Source organism: Rana temporaria, chromosome 12 (genome assembly GCF_905171775.1).
Source record: "Rana temporaria chromosome 12, aRanTem1.1, whole genome shotgun sequence".
Lineage (NCBI taxonomy): Eukaryota > Metazoa > Chordata > Amphibia > Anura > Ranidae > Rana > Rana temporaria.
The window spans coordinates 45843016-45861844 of NC_053500.1; the positions used below are offsets into that span (position 1 = coordinate 45843016).

Below are 18829 nucleotides of genomic sequence, written 5' to 3' on the forward strand. Positions count from 1 at the left end.
GATCTCTGCAGCTTCTCCAGAGTTAGGCTGGGTTCACACTACGGTTTTCCCGTCCGTCAGCCGCATACGATTTCAGTATTGAAAACGTACGGGCCCGGACGGGAAAACGTATAGATAGAGAATGCATTGCAAATCGTATGCACTCAGATGCATCCGGGTGCGTACGATTTGCTGGCAAAACGTTTTTTAAACGTACGCAAAACCGTGTTCAACCACGGTTTTGCGGTCGTTTTTAAAACAGTATGGCAACCGCATACGTTTTCCTTTAACATTAATGTCAATGGAAAACGTAGATATGTGCGGTTCCATACGTTCCCGTCCGTTTCAGCCGCATACGTTTTTTCATATAAATCGTATGCGGCTGACGGACGGGAAAACCGTAGTGTGAACCCAGCCTTACCACGGGCCTCTTGGCTGCTTCTCTGATTATTACTCTCCTTGCCCGGCCTGTCAGTTTAGGTGGACGGCCATGTCTTGGTAGGTTTGCAGTTGTGCCATACGCTTTCCATTTTCGGATGATGGATTGAACAGTGCTCTGTGAGATGTTCAAAGCTTGGGATATATTTTTTATAACCTAACCCTGCTTTAAACTTCTCCACAACTTTATCCCTGACCTGTCTGGTGTGTTCCTTGGCCTTCATGATGATGATTGTTCTTTAACAAACCTCTGAGGGCTTCACAGAACTGCTGTATTTGTACTGAGATTGAATTAAACACAGGTGTACTCTATTTACTAATAAGGGGACTTCTCAGGGAAATTGGTTCCACTAGATTTTAGTTAGGGGTATCAGAGTAAAGGGGGCTGAATACAAACGCACGCCACACTTTTCAGATATTTATTTGTAAAAAAGTTTGAAAACCATTTATCATTTTCCTTCCACTTCACAATTATGTGCCACTTTGTGTTGGTCTATCACATAAAATCCCAAAAAAAAACATTTACGTTTTTGGTTGCAACATGACAACATGTCAAGGGGTATGAATACTTTAAGGCACTGTATACTGAAACTTGAAAAAAATCTGATTATATAAATGTGTAATACTCTTAATGTGCTAGAAAAAAAAAGCCATCTGAAATATGATTGTCTTGGCTATGCCTAGGTTGGTGAATGAGCTTGACATAAGTTACATTTCAAGTGATGTGGTGATGTTTTTTGCAGACCAGCCATAGAATAATACGCCTGTGTGAATGAGGCCTTAAACGCAGCCATAGAGTGAGCTACAGTGCAGTCCAGAGATTTGCAACACTTGCTTTTTTCCATCCTGCACCTCGGCTCTATTTCATTATGCAATGGTGCACAGAAATTAAGTGTCACATTAAAGCGGAGTTCCACCCAAAAGTGCAACATCCATTTTAAACACTCCTCGCCCCCTTACATGCCACGTTTTGGCATGTATTTTTTTTGGGGGGGGGAGGGGCCTGGTTTTGACACAGGTACTTCCTGTCCCATTTCCTCCTCCTGTCGCTTGGCCGCCTAGGCAACTCCTCCTCTCCCCTTAGGTGGCCCCTCCCTCTCTGCAATCTTCTGGGACATGTCACAGGCCCCAGAAGAATGCCTGGGCACTAGGAGAGCGCAGCGCGACTCACACATGCTCAGTGCACGCCGGCTGTGAAGCCGCAAGCTGTCACAGCTGGGTGCCCACAGTAGTAACGACGCCTTGGAGAGGAGCGAGGCTTTAGGCGGCCACATCGCTGGACCTCGGGACAGGTGAGTGTCTGTTTATGAAAAGTCACCAGCTACACTTTTTGTAGCTGCTGACTTGGGCCCCTTTCACACGTGCGGATCCCGGGAGGATCTATTTTTGGACATCCGATTGCTCAGCGGGGTCGCTCCGTTGATCCCAGCTGGGCCGTCGGATGACTAGTCTGTCTCTGCACACTGTGCAGAGAGGGACCAGTCCGATCTCTGCTCTCCTCTATGGGGGATCGGATGAAAACGAACCGTCTGTTCGTTTTCATCCGATCCGCCAGACAGATGCAAAATAGGGTTTGCATCCGTCACACTTTAGCGGAGAGGATCGGATCGGGCTGATCAGGTGTCAGCGGACATGTCACCGCTGACATCTGACGCTCCATAGAGGTACATGGATCGCCTGTTCAGATTCGCCTGAAAAAACTGACGGGCAGATCTGAACGGTCCGCACGTGTGAAAGGGGCCTTTTAATAAATTTACAAAACAGGGGAACTCTATGAGCTTCCCCTCATTTCAGAGCTACAACAGATTTACAGCAACTGCACCTCCAAGTGCAAAGTGGATTTGCCTTTAGTAAATCAACCCCTATGTGTACACAAAGCCTTAGACAAGAGTCACTGGAACCGGTGTCCCCATTAGAAGGTTTACCCTCACCCCCTGTTCTGGTGACAGCTGTTTTAATTGGATTTCACTTTCTGCCCCAGTGACAGCAGTCATTGGTTGGACTTGTGTCTTTTTTCAACCTCACCTACTATATTATTATTATTATGGTACTTTTATAGCGCTGCCAATTCACGCAGCGCTTTACATGTACATTCACATCGGTCCCTACCTTCAAGGAGCTTACAATCTAAGGCCCCTAACTCACATTCATATACTAGGGCCAATATATATATAATCTGCACAGCAGGCTTCAGACAGCAATAAAATCCTAAATAGGAAAAAAAAATGAGCGCTGAAAAATATGTAACAGTAAATAATGGTTGCAAGCCAGCACTCAAGGTAAATTCATATAAAATCCCTCAAGAAATATAACAATAAAAGCAGTGCAGCGCAACCTAAAATGTAAATATAAACACTAATAAATAATGTCCATGAGAAGAAACAGTCCACAAGTGATTGTGAAAAGGCACAATGAAAATGACGGCATGCAATGTGGATCAAAAGTGGCCAGAAATCCCTCCACCGCACACAGAGTGGCCTCTCACCTCACTGATTCGACCTATAATAGGTCACATGGCATGTAACTCATTCCCAGTATTACTACTTAGAACATCCAATCGATCAGCATACCAAAGGTGTCGATCCAGGTCCTGAGCTTTGTAAAGATGGCACTCAGACGCTAGTGCTTACAGACAGCATAGAAAGCAATTGCAACAGCGATGGCTGTGGGTGACGTCTGTGTGACTCCTCCCCCTCGTACGTGTTACATCCGTAGGCGGGACTTCATCAGCGCAAGGGAGGATGAAACCCTACCTTGTCATCCTACCCTGCGCTGATGAAGTCCCGCCTACGGACGTAACACGTACGAGGGGGAGGAGTCGCGACAGACGTCACCCACAGCCATCGCTGTTGTAATTGCTTTCTATGCTGTCTGTAAGCACTCGCGTCTGAGTGCCATCTTTACAAAGCTCAGGACCTTGATCGACACCTTTGGTATGCTGATCGATTGGATGTTCTAAGTAGTAATACTGGGAATGAGTTACATGCCATGTGACCTATTATAGGTCGAATCAGTGAGGTGAGAGGCCACTCTGTGTGCGGTGGAGGGATTTCTGGCCACGTTTGATCCACATTGCATGCCGTCATTTTCATTGTGCCTTTTCACAATCACTTGTGGACTGTTTCTTCTCATGGACATTATTTATTAGTGTTTATATTTACATTTTAGGTTGCGCTGCACTGCTTTTATTGTTATAGCAATAAAATCCTGGCATGGCTTCCAACACTTCCTCATTCTATTCATAAATGTTTTTGGCTGTAGATCTGGTTTCAGTAAGACTGTCTTCATTATTAAGAAGGAATTATGTAATCACAGTTCACAATCTGTTCTGCTGGCATAGGGAGTGGTATGTCTTATTTTAATCCTTTTACCTGTGATTTAGTGAAATTTTGCACAATATCCTGCTGCTAGAGCTTGGCACACCCAGCTCCAGCATGCAGAGAATTCCCCTTGGGAAAAGCTCTTCTTACTTTCTTTGGCATCCTAACCAGGAAGGGCCGCCAAGCATGAAACTTCAAATCGTGATGCTGCTCTTTATCCAGGCACAGTAGTTTGTATAGAGTTTAGTACTTCTGACTGCTGCTTACTCATTTCCCTCTTTACGTCCTTGTGAAGAAAGGGAAGAAAGCATGAATTATATTCACGTGTGATCATCTGTACAGTTAGAAAGAACCCATGACAAATCGACTTATGCAAGAATGTGAAATTTCATGTTTAAAAACTTGAAGCCATGGGCACACTTCATACGATATGCTGGACTTCAATTAAAGCGGTAGTAAACCGTAACAAAAAAGAAAAAAAATGGGCCACGGGTGGTTTTAGTCATAATTCTGCTAGTATGCATAGCATACTAGCAGATTATGACAGAGTTACCTGGAAACAAAGCCAGCGGTGTGCTGTAGTAGGTCACGGCACTTCAATCCTCAGCTGGTTTTCCCTCCTAGGTTGGTGGGCATTGGCCGCATTAATGGCCGTGCCGTGATGATGTCACTCCTGTGGCACTGAGCTCTGAAAGACCGGCGTGTATGCCGTTCCGAACGGTACACCTTTAGGAGATATTTAGGTACGCCTTATTATAGGCTTACCTATATGTGAAAATAAACATAGTGACTTGTCTACCGCTTTAAAGGACAGATTCAGCTTTTAAAGGGCATCTGGTAATGCTGGAATTGTACAGGGTAAACCATTGTGAAAGCTGAAGTGATAATTTATTATAATTGTGTAGTTCAATATGGTCTTTGAGACAAGAAGTGAAGGAAAATGTCCTAATCATTGAAAACCTGACGGATTATAATTTCAAGGTCTTATCTAAAATCAATCCATAAAAAGTTTTCCTTTAACCACTTCTATACCGGGCACTTTCACCCCCTTCTTGCCCACTCCAATTTTCAGCTTTCCGCACTTAATACTCATACTTTAAATGACAATTGCACGGTCATGCAACACTGAACCCAAACTAAATTGTTATCATTTTGTTCACTCAATTAGAGCTTTCTTTTGGCTGTATTTAATCACCAGTGGTTTTTTTTTTTTTTTTCAAAATAAATGGAAAAAGACCGAAAAGTTCGGGATGGGGGGGGGGGAATATTTTTCTTTGTTTCTGCTATAAAATTTTGCAAACAAATAGCCTTGCTTCAAAAATTTAGGCCAAAATGTAATATAACTAGAGTTGAGCGGACACCTGGATGTTCGGTTTCGACGGGTTCGGCCGAACTTTGGAAAAAAGTCCAAGAAGTCAATGGGGACCCGAACTTTTCAGTACTAAAATGTCTCTAAAAAAGTAATGGAAAGGGCTAGAGGGCTGCAAATGGCAGCAACATGTTGGTAAGAGCATGGCAAGTACTCTGCAAACAAATGTGGATAGGGAAATAACTTAAAATAACATAAAATACATAAAAATAAAAAAACACTGCAAAATATATTGTTTTGCCCTAAATGGGTGATTTTTGAATAGAACAATAGAAGAACACTAGCTGAAGTGTTTATTTCACACGTACAGATATGGAGGAAACACTGCAAAAAAAAAAAAATTTCCCTAAATGTTTTTTGAATAGGACAATAGAACAACAATATCTACAGTGTTTATCTCACACGTACAGATATGGTGGAAACACTGCACTTTTTTTAATAGCACAATAGAAGGAAAGTATCTAAAGGGTGTATCTCACAGTAAAATATGCAGTGCTGGTGTAATATGATTTCAGAAGCAGGACTGACTCCTATATATTTCTCTTCCTATAAGAAAAATCAGGAACCTTTCCCTAAAGTATCTATTGCAGAGTATCTCGCATGAACATATACAGTGCTGGTGTAATATGATTTCTAAAGCAGGACTGACTCCTATATATTTCTCTCCCTATAAGCACAATCGGGAACCTTTCCCTAAAGTATCTAATGCAGAGTATCTCACAGGAACATATGCAGTGCTGGTGTAATTTGATTTCTGAAGCAGGACAGTCTGACTCCTATCTAATTCTCTCCCTCCGATCAGATCAGCAGCAGCCTTTCCCTACCCTATCTAAAGCAGAGTGACGTGCTGTGCTATGTGCCTATAGCTTATATAGAGGCTGGGTCACATGCTGCACTGGCCAATCACAGCCATGCCATGGCTTCTAGGTCACACAAGTAAAACAAATGGTGATTGGCTGCCCTGCAGCGCGCCATTACATTGCCGAACCCGAAATTGTCCGGGTACCAAAAACCCAAAAGTCCGATACGAACCCGAACTTTACAGTTTGGGTTCGCTCAACCCTAAATATAACCCAAATCGGTGTATATTATTTAGTCTGTAGGAGAGTTATACAGTCCACAAGCTATGGTATATATCTGAAAATTGATCAATCCTAAAGTACTGATGGCCTATCTCATTTCTTGAGGCCCAAAAAATATAAGAACAGTACAAATATCCCCTAAATTACCCCTTTTTGGAATGTAGACAGTCTGAGGTATTGGGATGTAAGCCAGTGAAGGGATTGCTAAAGAGTAGCAGCAGTCACGGATCGGTTAGTGAGGTTTATTAATTTAGCAGCAACATTCATAATAGCATGTGTAAGGATAGGACAGTGAAGAGAAAGTTGCAGTAGTCGAGGCAGGAAATAACCAAGGAGTAAATAAGTAGTTCTGTGGTGTCTGCAAAGTGCTAAAAAAAACGCCCTTCCTTCTAATGAAGCACTGCTCAGCGCACAGGAGTCGGCAATTAAGATAAATGATGTACAAGGAAAAAAACACATGGATACACAATAAGCAGCCGCTTAAAGGAAGAAATATATCAAATGACAGTAGACAAAAAATATGTGACTAAAAAAGTCAAAGCAGTTCAATGTGTACTGTAGCAGCGCTTGAAAACCGAGCGTGAGCTCTGAATAAAGTTCTATGTTGACATAGGTATCAAAATAATGCTCCTTATCACCAGGGGGGCTGTGTTTCACCACGTGGGGGGATACTATCCCCTTATGGGGATGCACTCACCAGACCAAGAATAAAAAACAGCATGGGATACACAACAGCCTCTGTCATCAGTCTTGCACTCTCCACCACTCTGCTTGTATGTGTCTTGCTCATGTACATATAAAGGAATAAACTTGAATAGTATAATACCATTTTAAAAGTTTATTGCAAAAACCCACAGGTCCCCTTTAAAATATGCGTACCACAATGCAATAGACAGTAAGCATGTAATTGTACTGTGCCTGTTTCCTGGATGTATGGTACAGGTTCTGGCGCTTAGGCTCACTCCTCTGTTCCTGATCCACCAGGTGCACAGTCTCTGGGTTGTCCGATGTTGGCCACACCCTGACGCGTTTCGTCATTGGCTGACTTCGTCTGAGGGTGTGGCTACAACATTCGGCGACCAGTTAAATAGCATAGGGCGTCCCGTAGAGCCGCCCACTCATTCTGTCGTTGATCAGGAATGGGCAAATTCTGGAAATGTTGCGGAGGTTAAGGCGACAAGATGTAGCCAGTGATTGGATGTGGGGGCTAAAGGAGAGGTCCGAGTCTAGAATTACACAAAGCACCCTGGTGTGTTTGGAGGGGCCAATGGTTGTGCTGTTGATCTTAATGGTAAAGTCATGGGGAGGGATTCGGGGAGAAGGAAATATTACAAGCTCGGTTTTAGAAAGTTTGAGGAAGTGGTGTGATGTCCATACTGATATGTCGCTCAGTAAGTTTGTGATCCGTGAGGAGATAAGATGAGAAAGATCTAGTATCGTCAGCGTAGAGGTGGTATTGGAAGCCATGGGAGGTTATCAACTGGCCCACGGGAAGAGGCGTAGAGAGAAAATAGGAGGGGCCCAAGGGCGGAGCCTTGGAGTACCCCAACAGAAAGAGGAAGTGGAGTGGAGGAGATGTATGTGACACTGAAAGTGCGGTGAGATAGGTAGGAGAACCATGGAAGAGCAGAATCACGGAGGCCAGGGGAATGGAGTTTGTTGAAGAGGAGCAGGTGGTCAACTGTGTTGAAGGCTCACTGGTGGTGTGTGAAAAATTTTAGTAGTTTCGATAGTGCCATCAGAGACTTGCCAAATGTAGTTTGAAAGTACTTCTAAATTTCAGTTCCTTTTAACAGTGAATGGAATGGTTTTCGCTGGGTCATTTTGTAATCTTGCTGAAAATGCTTGCTCATCTATACCTAAGGCTTGAGAAACTTGCATGCCTTTAAGAAAAAGAAAAACTGCTAATAGAGTTCTAAAAAGTGTTTATCAACTTCCTTTTGACCAGTCTTTTTCTTAGAAGGAGACTATACTGTTCCAGTTCTCCTTTTTTTTTTTTTTTTGTCACCATTTGTTTCATAATCTGACATGTTCAGATGGGTTACATTTATACGTCATTCGTTTCTACCTAAATACAGCTAGCTAGTTCATAGGCAATACCACTCATCATGATTTCAGCAGTGCTATTCATTGTAGCTGTCAGTGAATAGCACTGCAATCCTGGAAATTCATAGTGATGCAAATTTCCTGTGTGGCTTGGGGTCTTCGTATAGTAGGCCAGGATGTGATCCTGCCCCATTGTTGTGTAAAAGGTACACTCTGTAAAGTACAGCAATTACCCAGACACGTGTAAAACCAAAAAACAAAACCTGAGACATGTTCGGTGAGTCATCACTTTAAATGACAGAATTCCCTAGCACTCAACATTACCAAGTAGAAGAAAAAAAAATCTGTTTCTAATAAAAAAAAACACTCAAGATCACAGATGTATGCTTTTGAAACGCCAGTCTTATGCAAACATTTGAAAATTTCTGATCAAATACCATTTTTTTTTTTGAGAGAGTGAAAAGTGTAGACAGCTTTTTCGGGAAACCTATTTAAACAAAGATAAGTTTTAATACACAGTGACTATTTGCTGATTTTAATAATAGCAGAAGTGTGCCTGTCAAGCAGTTCAAGAGTTGATAAAGTGGCAATCTATTAAACTGTATTGGGAGTCGGTAAGAGAGGTGTGAGGCAGTGGAGGTCAGTGTTGGAGCAGTGAAAGTGTGGGGGTCAGTGATGGATCATTGGGAAGGGAGAGTAGGCAATGGGGATCACCGATGGAGGAGTATGAGTGGAGAGTTTGCAGTGGGGGATGAGTGATGGATCAGTGGGAAGGGAGAGGAGTCAGTGGAGGTCAAGTGGAGCTGCCTACTGAAGTACAAAACCCTTCCTATGGGATTTTTCTAAACTAATTTTGAACATTTTATGAACTACCTATGCTACACACGTGTATCTTCACATTTCTCTAGGTGGGTAAAGGCTAATTTATGTGGATGATGCATTATCATTTGTTTGCGCCACAATTACATTTGCTGTTTGGGCAAAGATATGACACATACAGTGGATATAAAAAGTCTAAACACCCCTGTTAAAATGAGACAAAGATAAAAAAAATCAGAACTTGTTTCACCTTTTTATATGGACTTATAAACTATACAAGTCAGTTGAACAACAAACTGAAATCTTTTAACTGGGGATGTAACTGTGTTCAGAATTGAGCAAATCACATTCAGACTCGTGTTAAATGGGTGTCAGCCATCATTTAAAGTGCTTCTGATTAACCCCAAATAAAGTTCAGCTGCTCTAGTAGGTCTTTCCTGACATTTTCTTAGTCGCATCCTACAGCAAAAGCCATAGTCCAGAGAGAGCTTCCAAATCAGAGGGATCTCATTGTTCAAAGGTATCAGTCAGGAGAAGGGTACAAAGGATTTTCCAAGGCATTAGATATACCATGGAACACAATGAAGCAACATTAAAGGAGCTGCAGGAATATCTGTCAAGTAATAGCTGTGTGGTACATGTGACAACAACCTCCCGTATTCTTCATATGTCTGGGCTATGGGGTAGAGTGGCAAGGCGGATGCCTTTTCTTACGAAGAAAAACATCCAAGTAAATTTAGCAAAAACACATCTTTTTTTGGAAGGGTTATTGTGATCAGCACAGGGCCAGTCAGCACTGTCCAGACAGAGGGTCGGGGGTCCTGCAGCCTCATTGTACAGTCATAGGAGAATGAAAACTCCTCCTACAAGCTTTAACCAGACTGATAGGAGTCACAGGACTGCTCTAACTGCTGATGTAAAAAGGTATTTAGCAGTGTATATACATTTTTTTTAAAATAATTGCATTTCCATGTACTGTGGGAGACCAAATATAGTAAATGCAGATTCCTGGGTTTAGTACAGGGCTTGACAAATTTGCTTGGAATCTAGGAGCCAGCTAAAAAAGTTAGGAGCCAGGAACGCTCCCCATCCCGCCGAGCTTGCGCACAGAAGCAAACGCATACGTGAGTAGCGCCCGCATATGAAAGTGGTGTTCAAACCACACATGTGAGGTATCGACACGATTGGTAGATCGAGAGCAATAATTCTAGCCCTAAACCTCCTCTGTAACTCAAAATATGCAACCTGTAGATTTTTTTAAACGTTGTCTATGGAGATTTTAAAGGGTAAAAGTTTGTCGCCATTCCACGAGCGGACGCAATTTTGAAGCGTGACATGTTGGGTATCAATTTACTCGGCATAACATTCTTTCACAATATGAAAAAGAATTGGGCTAACGTTACTGGTGTCTTATTTTTTAATTTAGAAAAGTGTATTTTTTCCCAAAAAAGTGCGCTTGTAAGACCGCTGCGCAAATACGGTATGTCAGAAAGTATTGCAACGACCGCCATTTTATTCTCTATGGTGTTATAATAAAAAATATATATAATGTTTGGGGGTTCTAAATAGAGGGAAGGAGAGGGCAGTGAAAACAGACAGGGGAAGCTCCATTAGTATTGCTGGTTGTCTTGTCATACCAACGGCCACCACCGATCACAGAAGGAACCATAGGCCTGCAGAAGGCCGCAAAGCCGCGGCCTCAATTAACGGCCGGCGCGGCCCAACGCAATCTCGCGGCGGCGCAGGGAGACACAGGATACCCCAGCTCTGCCGCCCCAGGGGCCAGGTTTGTTAATTCTAGTCGCAATTGCGACCTGGCGCCCGGGTTTTGTCGACTCCTGGTTTAGTAACACTGTAAGTTTGCCTCTACAGAGCTTGTGTGAATTGCACACCATTGTATATGTAGGAGCTACAGTCCAGCAGTCTACAAGTCCTTTTTTTGCTGACCAGTAGGGCAACGAATTTTGTATTGAAGGATTGATATGGTATGGAGCTAACAAATTTACCCCTACCATCTTGTGCCTCCTTTTCTAGTTTTAAAATGATGGAGCAGCTAGTATTTTTTTTTTAATTCTACGTTTTCATGTCTGCTCTGAGCAAATTTCAACCGAAAAAAGCTTGTGTTGTCATTCAGCATGATTCATTAAACGTTGTGAGCATGTTAACTGAAATTCGGGAAAACTCGATTAGTCTGGGAGTTCTCCTTCAAGAGACTTTTAGTGGTAGCTGCTAAAGTTTACTGCACTTTGTACATCCAAACTATTCTGTGCTGTTCTACTGTATTTAAAATGACTAGTGTTTCTGTAGAAATATAGACCAGATATATATAGCACCAGATAAGAGTCCAAAATAATTTAATTTGTTGGTAAAAAAAATAATAATTCATAAAACCAAATTGTTTTAAAGGCACCACTCCCCCTTCATCAGGACTAAAAGAATAAAAATAAAAAAATGTCTAGATATGCATGAGTATATACCACACAAAGGGAGAGTGTGTTGGCTGTTTTTATGACTTTAATTTTAACATTTAAAATGATTTTGGACACTTTTATGTGTTTTTTGTCTGGCGTTCCTTTCTATGGTTTGAGCTACCTTTGGGTGCATGTCAAGGGAAGCTTTACTGTGTGGAAGCCACCTCAAAGTTTTCCTTCAACTACACATCCAAGTCTAATGCCGCGTACACACGATCATTTTTCGGCATGAAAAAAAAACGTTGTTATTCAGCATGTCCAAAAAACAACTTTTTCCCAACTTCACCGTTAAAACGACATTGCCCACACACCATCGTTTTTAAAAAATGATCTAGCAAAGCGCGGTGACGTACAACACGTACAAGGGCACTATAAAGGGGAAGTTCCATTCGCCTTTGGGCTGCTTTAGCTGATTCCGTGTTAGTAAAAGACGATTCGCGCTTTTTCTGTCTGTTGCAGCGTGATGAATGTGCTTACTCCAGTATGAACGGTAGTTTTACCAGAACGAGCGCTCCCGTCTCATAACTTGCTTCTGAGCATGCATGGGTTTTTTACGTCGTTTTAGCCCACACACGATCATTTTTTACAACCCGAAAAACGACGATAAAAAATGCAGCATTTTTTTTTTTGTCGTTTTTCAGAACCTGAAAAATGATGTGTAGCCCACACACGATCATTTTAAATGACGTTTTTGAAAAACAACGTTTTTTTTCATGCCGAAAAATGATCGTGTGTACGCAGCATTAAAGTTCCCAACACCTCTGAGTTTGTTTGTTCTATCGTTTTCCTGAACACATATCTCTGGATTTGCAGCTGACCTAAAAAAAAGGGAAATATAAAGTGATATCGTGTGTAAAAAGCTCCAGAGAATCTTGAAATCCCTCTAAATAGCCTCTTTCCCTTACAATTTGTTTGTATTGGATTCCTCAACAGATGTTTAGATATAATCTAAAGAAGCAAGTAGTCATAGCTAGTAAATTTTGTGGCTTTATTCTGCTTCTAAACCTAAAATTTTTCTGCTTTTTTCTATTATTTTGTGTTAGGTCACGCAATTGCTGCCTCCATATTTATTCACTTAATCGATTTATTATTTGTTAGCGCAATTTTTTCCCTTTTCCTGCTTCTAAACCTGCTTCATTGGCTCATGATTGCATTTACTAAATGTGTTATTTATTGTAACGTCACATAAAATGTCTGTTCTCCATTCACAGCTGAGCGTCCTATGAACAACTCTCTCTCCGCCTCACAGATCCACAACATCAATTCTAAAGAACCATTGAACAGAGTGCTCGGTAAGATCGCACATCTCCTTTTCATAAACGATTGTTTAGCCGTGGCCAAAAGTTTTGAGAATGACACAAATATAAATGTTCACAAAGTCTGCTGCCTCTGTTTTTATGTTGCCAATTTGCATACACTCCAGAATGTTATCAACAGTGAATAGATGAATTGCAATTAATTGCAAAGTCCCTCTTTGCCATGAAAATGAATTTAACCCCCAAAAAAACAAACCTTTCCACTGCATTTCAGCCCTGTCACATAAGGACCAGCTGACATGTCAGTGATTCTCTTGACACAGGTGTCAGTATTGACGAGAACAAGGCTGGAAATCATTCTGAAATGCTTAAGCCTCGTACACACGATCGCATTTCCATCAGACAAATCCGTGGAATTTTCTGCGAAGGGGCGTTGGCCGTGAACTTGTTCTGCATACAGACGGCAGAACTTTTTCAGCCAACATACACGAAACAACATGTTTTTTCTGCTCTTTAGCGCCACCCTTTGGGAAACTTCTGCTAATGTCTTATGGTTAGCATTGGTTTGGAGCATGTGTGTTTGTACTTTGGATTTTAGTCCGACTGACTTGTGTACACATGATCGGATAATCCAACGGTATTGTTGTCTGAAAATTTGAGAGCATGCTATCCCACGTTTGTTGTCGGAAATTACGACAACAATTGTCCGATACGAACGGTTGGATTATCCGACAAAAACCCTGCAATCACAGAATTGTAGTCGGAAAATCCGATTGTGTGTATGGGCCTTTAGAATAACAGACTGGAAGCTTTCAAAGGAAGGTGGTGCTTGAAATCATTGTTCTTCAAGGAAACGCGTGCAGTCATCGTTGCTGTGCGCAAAAAGGGGTTCACAGGCAAGGATATTGCTGCTACTAAGATTACACCTAAATCAACCATTTATCAGATCATCAAGAACTTTCTAGAACAGGGATAATGAATTAGTGGACCTCCAGCTGTTGCAAAACTACAATTCCCATCATGCCTCTGCCTCTGTGTGTCATGCTAGTGGCTGTCAGAGTCTTGCTATGCCTCATGGGACTTGTAGTTCTGCAACAGCTGGAGGTCCGCTAATTGCAGATCCCTGTTCTAGAAGAAAGGTTTGATTGTTGTGAAGATGGCTTCAGGGCGCCCAAGAACATCCAGCAAGTGCCAGGACCGTCTCCTACAGTTGATTCAGCTGTTGGATTGGGGCACCAACCATGCAGAGCTTTCTCATAAATGGTTGCAGGCAGGTTGTGAGTACATCTGCACACACAGTGAGGAGAAGACTTTTGGAGGATGGCCTGGTGTCCATGCAAAGAAGCCACTTCTCTCCAGGAAAGACATCAGGGACAGACTGATGATTTGAAAAAGGTACAGAGATTGGACTGCTGACGACTGGGGTAAAGTCATTTTCTCTGATAAATCCGCTTTTGGATTGTTTGAGGCATTTGGAAAAAACCTTGTCTGGAGAAGAAAAGGTGAGCGCTACCATCAGTCCTATGTCATGATGCCAAAAGTGAAGTAAGCAGATCATTCATGTGTGCTTTTCAGCCAAGGGAGTGGGCTCACTCACAATTTTGGCACGAACACAACCATGAATAAAGAATGGTACAAAAATCCTTTGAGCGCAACTTTTCCCAAACATCCAAGAACTGTTTGGTGAGAAACAATGCCTTTTCCAGCATGATGGAGCACAATGCCATAAGGCAAAAGTGATAACTAAGTGACTTGGGGAACAAAACATTGACATTTTGGGTCCGTGGCCAGGAAACTCCCCAGACCTTAATCCCATTGAGAACTTGTGGTCAATCCTTAAGAGGCAGGCAAACAAAAAAAAACACCACAAATTCTGGCAAACTCCAAGCATTGATTATCTAAGAATGGGCTGCCATCAGTGAGGCCCAGTTGTTGATTGATAGCGTGCCAGGGCGCATTGCAGAGGTCTTGAAAAAGAACGGTCAACACTGACCTTCAGGAGAAAGATTAAAACCCATCTCTTCTGAGGTCAAGGGGTTCCTTACCCATGAAATGGATACAGCGCCCAGAGGCGATTCAGTTCGCATGTTTTGCGCTTTACAAGTTTCTCACTCACTCACTGGAAATATTGACTCTCTTGCACAAACTTAAAGCGGAGCTCCACCGTTAAAAAAAATATTAAAAGCAAGTAGCTACAAATACTGCAGCTGCTGACTTTTAATATATGGACACTTGCCTGTCCAGGAGTCCAGCGACGTCTGCAGCAGAAGACAAGCAATCGCTCGTCACTCTGCTGCCCCCACCGCCATCCTCGGTGAGGGAATCAGGAAGTGAAGCTTTCCGGCCTCACTGCCCGATTCCCTATGGCGCAAACGCGAGTCGCACAGCACCGTCCTTGCTGGTTCCCGCTGTGTTCTGAGAGCCAAGTGTTTCCCAGAACACAACGGGCGGGGGCGGGAAGTGACGCACTACCCGCAGAGAGGACTCCTGGAAGTGGGTGCAAATACCTGAGACCGGTATCTGCACCCCCCTGAAAGGTGTCAAATGTGACACCGGAGGGGGGGAGGGTTCGGATTAACGGAAGTTCCTCTTTAGGGTAGGGCTCCGCTTTAAAGCAGAGTTCCACCCAAAAATGGAACTTCCACTTTTCGGAAAATGTTCATAAGGTAACGCGTTTCTGAACTCCAATTGGCTCTTTTCTCTAACTGTTCATGGTTTGTGTGACGTCACATCATGCCTTGTCCCCCACAGTGGCTCTCTCCACTTTCTGGAACATTGGACTTGGTTTCCCCACTGACTACACGCTGTTTTCCATCAGAAGGGGCTCTTCTGTTGGACGGCTTCCATCCAATGTGGCATGGCTGTAGATAAGCTCTCTCTTTGATTTTATATTTCTGTGAGTTTGCTTTTGGCTTTTTAATCGTAATAAACCCATTGATGCCCTCTTGTGTTCCTTTTATGTTTCATACCTTTTGGCAGCCCCCTACAAGCTGGAAATGGTTGTAGTAGGCACTGGACTTACAGTAATCTCCACTAACATTCGGGTCCTATGCCGAGCGGCTGCCCTGTGAACATAGGAGGTCGCTTCAGTAGAGACGCCATTCAAGGGAGTACTTTGCATTTTCCTAATGAATACAAAGTGTTCCCTCATTGGACAAGGTGGTGATGTCACATTCGCCAACACCATTGGCTCAGTTGAATTTGTATAAGTAATGGGACCTAGTTGTATGTTACAGCTGGGAGTTCTTTTCCTTCAGTAAACCTCTATGTTGATGTATGAGAGAGTAATGTTGTAGATGTTGACTGGAGGAATCGCAGGATCCAGCACAGGACACAATATCCAACACACCAAGAGATGTCAGACTTTGGCCATTCCTATAGATCTTAAAGTGACCCTGTCACCACTGGTCACTTTTAGCCTTGAAGTTACCTGTAAAACAGCTTTTATATACTTACCATTTTGGCAGGCAATGTATTGAGAATCTGCCGCTTCTCTGCTCCTCAGCTGCTGCAAATGCAATACTTGCTTCCCCCTCTGGCCACTGTGGCTCTTCCCACTACTTAGTACATGACTATAGGATGTAGAAGCTGGTGGGGAGAGCAAGTGCGATACGTCAAGCACCAGAAAAGTCTAGAAATACTTTTTTTTTTTTTTTTTACAGGTGACCTCTTGGCTAAAGCCAGCCTTGAGGTCACAGGGTCACTTTAGCAAAAATGTGTATTAATCTGCTTCTTTGGCAGACAGTTTGCCCACAGTTTGTTTGTCATTGAGGTAGTATTACTTTAACTGCTTCCCGCATACCATATAGTAAAATGACGGATGGGCGGGAGCACTCTTGTTCTAGGATGACATCATACGACGCCCTCCCATTCTCGCAGCGCACGTGCGCATGGCAATCAATGGTGCTCCATGTCCCTGGGACACAGGGCATCATCGATCACAGTAAAGAGCCTATGATGTAGGCTCTTTATCATGTGATCAGCTGTGTCCAATCACAGTGTAGACAGGAGATGACGGTTATCGGTATTCCTCGCCTTACGCTGACAGCGCACGAGGAAAGGAGAACCAGTAAGCGGCATTCTTCAGCGGGGACATCTGTAATGACAATCAGGGCTCTGATCATTCGTGTTCTGATTATGAGTGTCCTGATTATCAGTGCAGCCCCATCAGTGCCCCGCCAGTGCTGCTTGTCGGTGCCCCACCCGTGCAGCTTGTGAGGTGCCCCACCAGTGCAGCTTGTGAGGTGCCCCACCAGTGCAGCTTGTGAGGTGCCCCACCAGTGCAGCTTGTGAGGTGCCCCACCAGTGCAGCTTGTGAGGTGCCCCACCAGTGCAGCTTGTGAGGTGCCCCACCAGTGCAGCTTGTGGGTTATGCTGGCAGTTATGTAGAGGAAGGGGTGGGTACAGACACCAACATTGTAAATAGTTTGGCTATTGAAGAGCTGCCTATTTACTTTTTAACTAGTCTTTCCTAAAAAAGAATATATATATTTTTAATAAATCTGAAAATTATCTTTTTAAAACTGTATCCTGCTTTTTTGTTTGTATCTGCTTATATTTAATCAGTTTTATGTGTTAAATGTTCTCTGTTCCATTACTAAATAACTGCATGGTAAACTACTCTTTTCTAAAAATCCTTTTTCTTGCCTGCAGCCAACCTTTTCCTATTGATCTCGTCCATTCTGGGAGCGCGGACAGCTGGCTCCCACACCCAGTTTGTTCAGTGGTTTATGGAGGAGTGTGTGGAGAGCCTTGAGCCAGGAGGGAAAGGCGGGATCCTGCAGTTTATGCCTTTCAGCATGGTGAGTGATTGGGACCCTTCTACAATTGTTTACTGATAACAAGATAAAAGCTGTAAGTGTAATGTGCTGTCCTAACTGGCCTGCAATTCTCAGTGTTGAACCATGTTGCAAATCTCATGATGTGGCTTTGTGTATTAAACTGGCCAAACATGAATCGAAATGTGTCTGGTTCAGCAGGGGCCTATCGATCGACTTTTGTGCAACTGCCCGGCCAGATTTTCCCTGCTCGATCAGCACGGCCGGCTTTATCCTGCAGCACTGATCAGCGTGACGGCTGGAGAGTCTCCCCACTGTCAGAATACAATAGCTCAGTGGGGAGGATTCCCCTATCCACATCGAATGTGTGGATGAGAAAATGTAATTTTTTTTTTTTTTTTTTAAACCCAACTAGATGAGAGAAAAAAATAACTTTTATATATGGGCTGCATAATGAGTGTTTGGGAAATAGTAGGAGTATCATATATATATATATATATATATATATATATATATACACACACACACCTAACAGAGGCTCTAACCCTCCCCCACTATACAAAAGTAGAAAACAAATGTATTATTAAATTGCACAGTTAATTATATAATGAACGTGTTTTCTTATTTGATTTCACATTTGGTTTATCTTCTTTCTTTAAAGGTTTCGGAGTTGGTTAAAGTCTCCACTTTATCAAGCCCTAAAATTGTGTTGGCGATCACAGACCTGACGCTCCCTCTTGGAAGAAGAATAGCTGCCAAAGCGCTGACCGCTCTATGACACTTCTGTCTAATGGACATTTTCTCTGTTCTGAGGACTGCCTAATACAGGCTCAGCCACCAGACGTGTCGGACTTTTTTTATACGTTTATTTAATGTTGCTATGGGCCTCTGATTGTAAGAAATGTGCCCCAATGTTCATTGATAGTAATTGTAAAAAAATTAGACAGGTACAGTATGAAATATATCCAGGATTCCTGGGATTTTTTTATTGTTTTGGATAAACGAAAAAACTTGTTTGATGTGGCTGTCTTTTTTGGTATGTTGTTCACCGACAACTTATTGTTTGTAATAAGCAGACCGATGTAGACACGGCTCCTGGTTGGTCCACCAAACTTTAGCCCCACTTCCCCATAAACAGGTGTTGGTCCCGTTCGCATCCTTGAAATGTAGACAAGACAAGGTGGATGACCACACACTATTTAATGGGAAATCCTCCAATAAAGTTGCTGGATTTCCTGATAGTGTGCGGTCATCTACCTCGTCTTGTTATA

General features: G+C 42.8%; 1 protein-coding gene across 2 annotated transcripts in view; it reads left to right on the forward strand.

Moving 5' to 3' along the window:
• The window catches only part of MED24 (mediator complex subunit 24), a 128281-nt gene extending 109704 nt beyond the window's left edge, over positions 1-18577 (forward strand). For both annotated transcript variants that reach the window (XM_040331357.1, XM_040331356.1), the window contains exons 24-26: positions 12736-12816; positions 17434-17582; positions 18220-18577. In XM_040331357.1, the coding sequence (XP_040187291.1) occupies positions 12736-12816; positions 17434-17582; positions 18220-18336 (347 nt within the window). In that variant the 3' untranslated portion in view covers positions 18337-18577. The remainder of the gene's footprint in view (positions 1-12735; positions 12817-17433; positions 17583-18219) is intronic.
• Positions 18578-18829: the final 252 nt, after the last annotated feature.